General features: G+C 32.9%; 1 protein-coding gene across 7 annotated transcripts in view; it reads right to left on the bottom strand.

Annotated features, from left to right (window-relative positions):
* LOC106875810 (rabphilin-3A) overlaps positions 1-12,500 on the bottom strand; it is a 285,702-nt gene that overhangs the window by 60,794 nt on the left and 212,408 nt on the right. For all 7 annotated transcript variants that reach the window (XM_052970468.1, XM_052970476.1, XM_052970487.1 and 4 more), the window contains 3 exons: positions 10,658-10,744; positions 4,526-4,730; positions 2,307-2,375 (listed from right to left, as the gene is read on the bottom strand). In XM_052970468.1, the coding sequence (XP_052826428.1) occupies positions 2,307-2,375; positions 4,526-4,730; positions 10,658-10,744 (361 nt within the window). The remainder of the gene's footprint in view (positions 1-2,306; positions 2,376-4,525; positions 4,731-10,657; positions 10,745-12,500) is intronic.

The following is a 12,500-nucleotide window of genomic DNA, read 5'->3' as shown; positions in this document are numbered from 1 at the left end:
AATGAGTATAACTAGCAATTAGATGTAAACACTCAGTCACTGCAGGTGACCCCAATCCCTTATATACATTTGATGACACACAGTACACTTACCTTTCACTGCTTTGTGCCTTGTAAGTGCCCCAGGAAAAGAAAAGGCTTAGGAGAGTCAACCTCAACAGAAAATCAAGGAATACCTGAAATGGTCCAGTGCATCTTTGACACCTTTCCAGCAACTTCAGGGTTGGTGGAGCACTCCAGCCCCGTAAGACAATCTACTTAGGCAATAGTCAAACCAATGTAAAACCTATTGCTTGCTGGTCACTGCAGCTGTCTTATCCCTGAGCTGCTGTGGTCAGAGCTCCAAGTCTAAAGAGTGAGATTGAATTGCACAGACTGACTGTTACTTTAAAACTCCTAAGCGCAGACAGGAAGAAAAACCATGCAGTGTCAAGGACCAGTTTACATAGCCACTTGAAAGTGTATTTATGTATAGTCAATGCCTAATTGCATATAATACAATGCAGATATCATGATAAACACAACACAACAAAATCATAAAGAGTACACCTCAACAATAAGCCAGGTACAATATTACTGTTGTTATACAGTCCATTTTTTCATGTTCACATGGGTTGGGCAGGATTTATTGAAGCAGATTTTTAAAGGGTGGATACCCTTCCTGTCATCAACCTTCCCCCTGTTTCATGAGCAGAGAAGTTTTCATGAAAGATTAGAAATGAAGGACACTCCATGCATGTTGGTAACACTTGCTTACAACTACCACAGGATGTCAATGCAACGAGACAGTGACACACACACACACACACACGTGCGCACATGTACAAACACACACACACACACACACACACAATGATTTTATTTCAGTTTCCAAATCCATACACAAGGCATTGGTCAGCTTGAGATCATAGTAGAAATCACTTGCCCAAGGTGCCACACAGTGGGACTGAACCCAAAGCTATGTGGCTAAGAAGTAAACTTCTAACCACATAGCCATGCCTGTATACTAAAACAAATTAAATTATTGACATTGCTCCATCAACAAAAACAAGATTTGGGGTTATTTGCTTGTGCTACATTCTTTATAATAGCAACAATTAATTCTTATTTAATTACAAGAAGCACTCATAGGTTAATACAGTCTATTTTATGGATAGAAACAGCAGATAACATTCCAGATGTTGAAGTTGAAAGGTGTCAAATGTCTCAAAGAACTAATTTTTTTCTTTCAAATTCTTTATTTCTGTTTTATTATGCTGTGCTAACAGTCCATCCTTCATTGGTTCCAATAACATATCAGTTTTATTACAGTACGATGTTTCTAGCATCTCACTGTAACCTTCCTCTTGTGTCTGCAGAAAATGGTGATGTGAACAGTCTCTCAAGGCCTTTATCACAGAGCAATAAAGTAGAGAGAGTGGGGGAAAGAATTTAATTTCATTATTTGACTGGATACTGCAAAGCATTTTCTATCCTATACCCTAATGACTCTGCTAATTTTATATCTCTACAAACTGAAACAAATTAGATATTGCTCATGATATGATAAATAAAATACAAAATGAATTGAGAACTCAGTAAATTTGACATTATAATCATGTTTACATACTCAAAAATACAACTCACAGTACACACAAGTATTCATTAATTATTTATACATAATGAAACTATTATATATCATGAATGTTGGGTAATGACTGAAAGAGAATACAAGCAGCTGAAATGAGGTTCTTCTGAAAGGTCTCAGGAGTAATGTTACTTAACAAGTTGCATAGCTTGAATATCAGGGAGTTTCTCCAGGTCAAGCTGCTAATTCTCGGCACTGAGAGGTCACAACTCCAGTACTATGGACATGTAATTAGAATGTCACAGGTAAGAATTACAAGACAGATTCTTCAAGCCAAGTCAACTGGCAGGAAACCTAAGGGCAGACCAAGAATGAGATGGTTGGATAATAACCATAGTCTCAGTTGATCAAATTTGGGAACCCGACAGGGAAGTCTAATAGGACCCTATGCATGAGGTGCTCAGGTACTCTGCCCATATGACTCTCCCGGAAATAGTGGGCAGAGAAAAAAGATGGATGGATGGATTAAAGAAAAAGAATCCATAAATCTGCTGCTATTGCCAAATGCAAAACGACATTAAACATAACATGCATTAGCAGCAAGTACTTCTTTTACCGGATTAGTCTTTGGTTAAAGTCTACAGAAGTAATTTATCAATGTGAATTGTATCAAATTTGAAATTTCACTATTAAATCTATCCATTTTCCATTAGCTAGTCAGTGCTTAGTTATCTACTTACCTTTCGTGCGTTTTCCAATGCTCACTTCGTCTTCAGAACTGCTTGATGCATCTTGACCACTGCTTTCTCCTAGTTAAACAAAATAAATTCCTTACTTCCAAAGTTACATGGAAAATTGCATACATTCATACTTAAATAAAATGCAATATCCAAGGACTGCAAAAGAGATCTAAACTGACTCTAAATAATTTTTAGCAGTGATCTCTGACTTTTACATAAATATATGAATGTCATATATTTAAGATCATCAGTATCCAGATAAAACTTTTAAGCTAGCAATTTTAGGGAAAGGGGGTTAGTCAATTACATTGACTCTAGTACTTGACTGATACTTTATTTTATCAACCCAGGAGGGATGAAAGGCAAAGCTGGTGTCTGAACCCAGAATGTAAAAGATGGAAGAAATACCACTAAGCATTTTGTCTGATGCATTAAAAATTTTGCCAGCTCACTAAGGAATATGATCCATTTGAGGTCATCATCATTTACACAAAATCAAGAGCATAACATGTTTGAAATCATGAACATTCATACAAATTCTATATCCAAAGCATTGTACATATTAGAGCCATCTTTACAAATAAGTTGGCATCAATATATCTAAATATGGAAACTACAACCACCAAGGTGTAAAATATATGAAAAGTTTATTTTTTAAGATGCCATTTGGTTAAGGTGCTACCAACAACAAAGATTATGAATTTAAAAAATTGCCTTAATTATACCATGCTTTAAAAAAAAGTATATTACTTTGATAATTTAATGCATGTCTCATAAAATAATAATATTAAAAAGCCTCTTAAACTAAGCATGTTACTCTGCTTGCCATAGAATAACTAACTAAAAGAATTGCTATTTCATGGTTGGATGGTTATTGTTAGAAAAGAAATCCAACAATAAAACAGATAGCCTTAGCAAAACAGTTACTCCAACAATTAATATGCAAATATCCAAATTTGCATAAAACAATACACTGAGATTAGTACAGAACAATATGAATAGAAACTATTGCATTTTAAATCAATATAGGGAATCATTTATATGTATTTAATTGAGCAGCATTTGTTCTTGACTCTCATGGTCCTTTAGTAACTGGAGTTGAAGATCAAACCAACTAGCTTCATTTTTATTTAAACATTTCATTAGGAATCACCTCTCCCCACTAAACAACAAACAATAGTTAGCTGCAGGAGCTACTTATTTAAATATAAGCAAAACTTATGACTGATGCAGCTCATTTGTATAATGGTATAAGATAGATAACCTGATAATAATTACTAGAGTACTAATATAGTGAAGGTTATGAATAGATACATATGCAAGTTCATATCCATATAGTCACACTGTGAAATTATGCCCAAGAGGAGACTTTGCAACAGCTTGGGATGAGCATCAGACTGATCAGTTTCATTATTATTTAACAATTTCTCTGGACTTACTTCCTCTCCCTTCCAAACTGCTAACTGTAGTATCAGATGGCTACTTATTAAAATGTCAGTGAAACTTGAGACTGACACAGCTCATAATATGAGTAGAAATGCACACATGAATGCATGCACTCATATATATATATATGTGTGTGTATTAGCTAACACAATTCAGAAGAGTAATGTGATAATTATCAATAGAAATTGTTTTACATAGGCTGATTACATTGCACTAGTTAATTAGTGTGATTGTTAGTACATCAGAGAATTTGTAGTTCAATTGCTGCCTGGGAATATTATGTATTGTTTTTGACTTTTATTTGTATACATTCTCTTGTGGCTACTTAATTCAATCAATTTGGTGCAGACTATCACTAGCTAATTCTAGTGACATATCCACACTTATCTTAATATGTACTACTCATCAAAATTACCTTCTATATATTTACCATACCTATTAGAGCTCTTGTGATTTTACAGCTGTTGTCTTTGAGTTATCTCTAACCAAAGAAACCTTTTGTTACATATAAACCCCGGTAATAATAATCTCCTAGAAACCATATATCTTCAACATAGTCAAAGCTGTCAAAATTATTTGAATTGATCTTTATGGTTAAAAGCAGTTGCTGACATTCTAGGAAGCTCTTGCATCATGCCTAAGAGAGTTTGCCTTCCATTATCTAGTACCAACTCTGTTTTTACATAATAATATCTTAAACCCTTCACAGGAATAAATCATGAGAGAAAGAAATGAGGTAGAAACATTTCAGATTATGTGAGATGATGCCTGACCTCCAAACCCTTCCTTGTTGCCATTGTGCCGTCCTCTGCTCCAAGTATTATAACTGCGAAATGATCCAGAACGACTCTTCTGGTGAGCTGAAGTTTCTAGTTGGTTTCTTGCATTTGAAGAAAACTTGCCACCCTCATGGTGATGTTTTGGAACTGTATATTTTGGAATTCCTTTAAAAAACCAAGCACCAGATCGTTTCCATACCTACACAAATGATAATTTTAAAAAATTCTAAAATGGCAAAGGAAAACTGATGAACAAATTGAAAAAGTCTGACTCAGTGGATGTAGAAAACAGAAAAAAACTCTAAAATTAAATGACAAAAAAATGCTGTAGGCAAGGTAGTATGGATTGTACAAAACAAGCTCCTTTTAGTTGTTCTTCTTTTTCCCCAACTTACTTTGTCTATTAAATCAAGACTAGGGACAATTTCATTTATCCTACAATATGCTTCATTGGTTATCTATTATTCTAGTTATTACTAAAGTTTTGTTTTTATCCCCAGTGTCCATCAACACTGTTCAAATTGCTAATAAGCTACATTTACTTTGAAAATTATCAATTATTTCACTATGATCTATCATACTTTTATTTTCCCAAGTCTTCTGTATTCTCAGACAATGTTTCACTGCTTTTACCCTACATATGTAAAACCATCATACTTCTGGAGCATTCAGTAGTACAGATTATATCTGCACTGCCAAATGAATCCTTACCAACTTCATTACCTGTAGTTCACAAATGAGACAACACTTCATCTGCTTCCTCATCATGATACACAATGTTCCCAATGGACAAAACTGATAAATTAGTAAACTTAATATATTTTCTATTGCTGATACAGAAATGTTAGCCATAATTCCATACTCCACTACAGACCATTAACTCAATAACTTTTTCATAAAATCAAATCCTCATAGAATTCACTCATTATAGAAATGTTGATACAAAATATTTATTTCAGTTCTGTTCCAATTCCCAGTACTAGCTTGGTTAGTTAGTATTAAAGATTGAAATCTCAAAACTTTGTGAAACTTTAGAATTTCTCCCAGGAGTTTACTATGTTTATGAATATTACATTATATGTCATTCATGGAGCAAATAAAATAGTAATAAATGCAGATGAAAGAAAGAATAAGGTCATGGTGGTGGTAGTGGTTGTGGTATGAGTGGGTTTCTACTCCCACTTTTTTTCTTGTATTCAAAGTGACACTCAAAACACTATGATTACTTGAAACCTGCTAGGTTTTAATTTTTTTTCCTCTCTCTAAATATTGTAGCTTTCTGATGATACACAATAGATGGAATGACTTGATTTCATTAGATTATTTGTTGAGCCAAGCAGAAATATCAAATGAAGGAAAGAAAAATTATAATAAAATAACATTTAAAAAAAAAGAGTAAATCGACAGAAATTCCTATTGGAAATATAAAATTAGAAGGTAAAAAAATAATTATGGCTAGAAAAATAATAAAAATCTGTTTCAAATCCTTGAAAATCAAGTCAAAAGATTTCTTTCTCTCTCTCTGTGAGAGAGAGCCAATGAAGTGTGTTGGGAGTGATGAAATCTGTACCAGCTTTATTTTATTTAATTATTTATGGAGCCAAGTAGAAACATCATTATCAGGAAAACCAATAGAAATTCTAAGAAAATAAAACTAAAATGAAAACAAGAAAAACATCTCTTGTGGCTAAAATAAAATAAAAATCGATTCCAATATTTAAAATAGATTTAGAGATTTTAAAAATTATTTTTCTCAATAAAATGCATATTATCTCCACAAACTTTACTTTCCCAATATTTGAAAATATCAAAAATATATTTAGCTTTTATATAGATACAAAGTAACTGTTTAAAAAATTTTTTTTTTTAGGGAGACGGAGGAAAAAGGGAGTTTGCATGTGTATTTCTCTTCCAAAAGTAAGTTACTTCACAAAAAATATGGAGTATCTAGAGTGTGATAACTTCAAATCTCAGAAACTAACAAAGCATCCTTATTCACAATCTACACAAACAATATGCATGTAGCCACAAATCTAGATCTAACTTTGATGGCAGTTTTCTTCTCTTCTCAGTGAAGGACATGTTAAAATACCTCTATGAGAAACAGAACAGCTAGATATATCAGATTGGTATAATTTCTCTAAATGAAACTGCTTTCGTCTTTATTTTGTCAATTAACACTATCTAATTGCATGTGTTGTACATACACAACTGGTGAGTGTGCATGGTCAAGTAGTTTGGGTGTTGCACTCATGATTGTGAGATCGTGGTTTCAATTCCTGGACCTGATGGTGTGTTATATTCTTGAGCAAAACACTTCATCTCACATTGCTCTGTGATCACTTTGATACCTGATGTGTGGTACACCATGCACCTGTTCAGGTAACATCAGTTTGATGGAGGGAATGAGCTAATCATCCTCATCCATCATATGATGTCCTTTTTTTCCATGCTGGCATGAATTGGATGGTTTAACAAGAACAGAAAAAAACAGAGGACCGCACCAGGTTCTATGTGGAGGCACATGGCTTAGTGGTTAGGCTGTCAGACTCATAATTGTAAGGTTGATTCCTGGACCATGCAACATGTGTTCTTGAGCATAAAAGTCCCATTTCATGTTGCTCCAGTCCACTCAGCTGGCAAAAGTGCGAAATCCTGTGACGGACCGGCATCCCATCCAGATGGGGAATTCATACTCCCTGGAAACCAGGAAACCAGCCCTTATGAGTCGGCATGACTAGAGAAGGTAACTTTACCTTTTTACTTTACCAGGTTCTATGTCTGCTTTGGCATGGTTTCTACAGCTGAATGCCATACCTAATGCTAACTACTTAACAGAGTGCAGTGGGTGCTTTTCACATGGTGAACAGCATCAGTGAGGTCACCAAGTACCTGCAAGACAAGACCCCTCATCTGGGTTGGGCATAAACTGGAGGAATAAGAAGTTATAATAGAGGGAGAGAAGTAGGTGTCTTGCTGAAAAGGTAAATACATGGTACGCCGTCTGCTTCCGTGAGGCCCAGGTACAATGTGAATATGAGACAGAATAGGATAGAAGACCAGAAAAGGTGGATGTGTAGGTAAATAGTGTGACAGATGATTAGAGATAGGGAATGAGTTGGATGCAGAGGATATCAGTTCAGTGTTGTGAGAAGTGAAGAAAATAGGGTAAGATTGATGAAAGAGTGAGTATCACACTACAATGCCCACCACTCAGTGAGAAAATTACTGCTTTTGTCATAGGTTACATTTTGTATTAGGAAACAGTAATTGAATTAACCTCATTATATTTACGATAATTATTGTATCAACTCTAGAGAAAAGAAACATAGAGGGAAAGGTATATTTAGTTCAGAACTGCATTTGATCCCAGAAATAGGAAATATGATAAACCAATATTTGCTCCACTAAAAGCAGCTCTTAGTATATCAATAGAGGAAGTAGCAAACCATATTTGATGCTTTAATAATAAAATGGAAATCATTGTAATTGGTGTCAATTATATGTGGCGTAGAAAACTCTGAAGATAATCAAATTCAAATTGCAATTATAGTTGGATTATTATCGAAATCAACCATCATTGCACTTATATTGATTGGATAAGATCAGCATTTAAACAATGTTTAACAGCAGAACACAAGCAAAAGCTGTTTTAATTACTATTCCATTTGAAATATTTAGCTGAATAGGCAAATTGTCTATATCATGTTGCTGCTTGTTATATTATTTGTTTGTCTGTGAAGTGAGGATGAACCCATAACATATCCAGAGTTAATAAAAATGGTAAAACTAGACAGCTGGGTAAGAACAGTATAATTAATGCTTGAATTCACTTGTTGCGCTTTAGAAACTAAAAAGAAATGTATCACCAAAGATGGATTCAGCCTCATATTTGTGGAATGGGTATAGTTAATTAAATCATTCCAGTACTTAACTGATACTTTATTTTAAGAACTCAGTAAAGATGAAAAGTAAAGAAGACTTTGGGAGGATTTGATCTCAGAACATAAAAGATCATAACTAAATATTGGTTTCAGATTTTGGCACAGGGCCAGCAAGTTCAAGGGAGAGGATAAATCAATTACATCAACCCCGGTGCTCAACTGGTACTTATTTCATTGACTCTGAAAGGATGAAAGGCAAAGTCATCCTCAGTAGATTTTGAACTGAGAACATAAAGACAAACATTAGCCCAGCATGCTAATGATTCTGCCAGCTCACTGCTTTTGATCATAAACTAAATATTGCAAGGTGTTTTGTCTTATGGTTGAATGAGTTTGACAAGAATTAACATTAAAAGCTGTAATAATAACAGGAGCAACAATAATTGTTAAAAGAACAGAGAGAATATTTAACAGGTAAGCCAGTGAATGGAGAATGGTATTGAGTGAAGACATCTTTTACTTTGACTTAGTACACAAGTGAATAACTGTGGTGGATATACTTCACTAGATATACTTTATTAGATGCTTAATTAGTATCTACCTGATATATATACAATAATTCAGAAATGTTCCAGTAGACATGTAGGAATAAGCTTTCTGAACTTTCAACAAATTTTGTTGTAAAAACTTCTCAGTTTTGAAGAAAATTGACTAAGATAGTCCTTAATATTGTGAAAGTCACAATATGCATATCAACAGTTTGGTGAAGTTCCTTTTTCATGACAAGCTGTCCATATTGCAGATAGGAAAGAATGATACTTTGCAGAAGTGTTGGCAGAGTATGCCTGATACAAATTTCTAAATTGTATATCAAATAGTACGAACAGGAGAGATAAAACTGAAAACATTAGTATGCATATATTTTTAATCATCAGAAGTCATAAAGTGACTCAATGGTCAAGAGTTTTGAGCATGAAACTTATCTAATTTATATATCAAATTAATTTGTATATCAAACTAATTTGTATATCAAATTAGCCCTACATCAACTAGACCTAGTAGACCTATCTATGCTCATCTATCCAGCTATGACCATCCAATCTTTATGCATGGTAAAGTTATCCCATATGTTCTTTCCCTTTTTTAGGCATTAAGTTCTGATTGGAGGGAGTTTTGGCTACTATTTCTAGCAAGTTGAGTGACCACATACAGGTTCTGGATTGTTGTTGTTTAAGTCATGGAGAGTTTTGTTTGAAAAAACTATAATGAAATGTTTCCCATCCTTTTAGAGGTATATGCCTTATCTAATGTGTCGTGTTCTTAAGATTAAGGGTCTGATTTGAGGGAGGTGTAGCATCTATTTCTAACAGGTAAAGTGACAACATAGACTTTCTCATTGGGTTATTATTTGTATTATATTATGGAGAGGTGACAATGGTTTAAATAGTTATTGTAGTAATAGTGTTGTAGTAGTAAAGGTAGTGGTTATGTTAAAGGCAACAGGAATTATATAGCATAGAAAGGTAAATATTTCGACAACCAAATCTACAAAAACACAACCTCTTTCGACCCACTTCCTAATCACTGGCAACTTCATTTATTTGGACCCATTATTTGCCCATTATTGCAACTGAAATAAGTTTTGTTTGTTGGTGTGTAAGATAAGGTTGTTTATTGGCAGTAGTTATTTCTACACAAGTCAGGTTTGTAATTGTATTGCCTTTGTAGAAGCTAACATAGATTTAACATTGCTTCATAATGTCTTGAGACTGTCAAGAAGGATGAGAATAAATGTAAATAAAAGGGTTTTCATAAAACCTCTCTGGCTGGTATCTCAAATAAAAGAAAACTGATTGTGGGAATATTACTAAAAGACAAAGAAAAGGGGTGAGAAGGGAAGGCAAACTGCAAAGAGAAGATAAGAGATAGTAAAAAAAGTGAAAGAAATAAAGGGAAAAAGGGGAGAAAAAAATTGAAAGTTAAGGTAAACAAAGGAAAAGGAAGGGGAAAACAGGATTTAAAAATTTGAGGAAATGAATTTTTTGGAGATGACAAAAAATGTAAAGAAAAATTAGAGAACAAAAAATAAACTATAGTTCATCAATAAATTCCTAGAACTTTCTAAAAGGGATTTTTCATGAAGCATATTTGTCACATTTCTAACCTTTACACAAGGCACCTAATTCCAGTAAAACAAAAATGTACTCCCAAAGATTTTCAAGAAATACAAAGCAAGTCTTACCTCTCTGCTCTCACTGCATAATTTACATAACCATAATGGTGTCTTTTGGCTGTTGAAGGTATCAACACCACATTTAATGCATACAGCCTTTGAATAAATTAAACAGCAAGTCATTAATTTGCAGAAAATTAAAAAAAAAACAAAAAAACATTAGCAAATTTTTCACAAGAGATCTGATTGGAAATTGTTATGAAACAAATATTGTTATTCTTTTATTCATTTACTGGTTTCAGTCACTAGATTATAGTCACACTGGGACAGCACTTTCAAAGGTTTTAATATTGATCCAATTACTCATAAGGTATGACAAGAAAAGTTGAAAAGCATGAAGGTGTGTAGGGACATAACCACAACTAAACAAAATACCAGAAGTAATTCTTTGTTCTTTCTGTTTCTATCTTGCAGTCATGTTAGAACACTGAATACCGAGTGTTCTAATTTGAGAGATCCTCTCATATAGGCGCTTGGGGTATAAAAGCACACACATAGATTATAGCAGACTAGCATGTGTGGATGATTTCCAATAGAATGTAATCGTGTGATATGGGAGTTCTGGTAACCATGACAAACAATTCTCATCTGCTACGATCTTTGTGCATGCTTTTATGCATCAAGTACGTATATGAGAGAATCTCTCAAGGTTAACAATGCAATATTTGGCATTCTAACAAAACATCCAAGTTAACTTGAATATAAAGATTACCTCTTGATATATGTGTATGTATACACACACATACACATATACAACCAGTATATATATATATGTCATACATGCATATATATATTTCTATCTATCTATCTATCTATCTATCTATCTATATATATATATATATATATATATATACACAAACACATATATAGATATATATGTGTGTCTGTCTGTGTGCATCACTAAAACTGGAGAACTACCCAACCAATTTCATTCAAATTTTACACATGCAGTATCATAAGTCAAAAAATTTTTCAACTTCTTACCCAATGCAAGCCTGGAGCAATCTCTTATTTCTTACATTATTTCAATATTAGTATTAAAGTGAAACAATAACATCTCTATTGTATTGTGATATAATACTTTCACTATTATATGGTTTCAATTTCAATTACTTTCACTATATATTTATATACATTTGTATATGTATGTATGTATATGTATGCATAATGTATATGTGTGTATATATATTTATATATGTATATTTATATATGTATATTTATATGTATATTTATATATGTATATTTATATGTATATATATGTGTGTGTGTGTGTATATATATATGTATATACATGTATGTATATTTATGTATATATATATATGTATGTATACATGTATGTATATTTATGTATATATATATATATATATATATATATATATATATATATATATATATATATATGTATATGTATGTATATATGTGTGTATATATATATACATATATATATATATGTATATATATATATGTGTGTATATATATGTATATATATATATATGTATATGTATATGTATATATATATGTGTATATGTATATATAGATGTATATATATATATGTGTGTATATATATATATATATATATGCATATATACATATATAGATGTATATATGTATGTGTGTGTGTGTGTGTGTGTGTGTGTGTATGTATCTATACATAGGTATGGGCATGGCTAAGAAGCTTGCTTCCCAACCACATGGTTCTAAGTTCAGTCCCACTGCGTGGCACCTTGGGCCAACCAAAGCCATGTCAGTGGATTTGGTTGACAGAAACTGAAAGAAGTCTGTTTTATATATCTATCTATCTATCTATCTCTCTCTCTCTCTCTCTCTCTCTCTCTCGATATATATATATATA

Source organism: Octopus bimaculoides, chromosome 1, assembly GCF_001194135.2.
Source record: "Octopus bimaculoides isolate UCB-OBI-ISO-001 chromosome 1, ASM119413v2, whole genome shotgun sequence".
Taxonomy (NCBI): Eukaryota; Metazoa; Mollusca; class Cephalopoda; order Octopoda; family Octopodidae; genus Octopus; species Octopus bimaculoides.
This window is presented reverse-complemented; position numbering and strand designations above follow the sequence as displayed.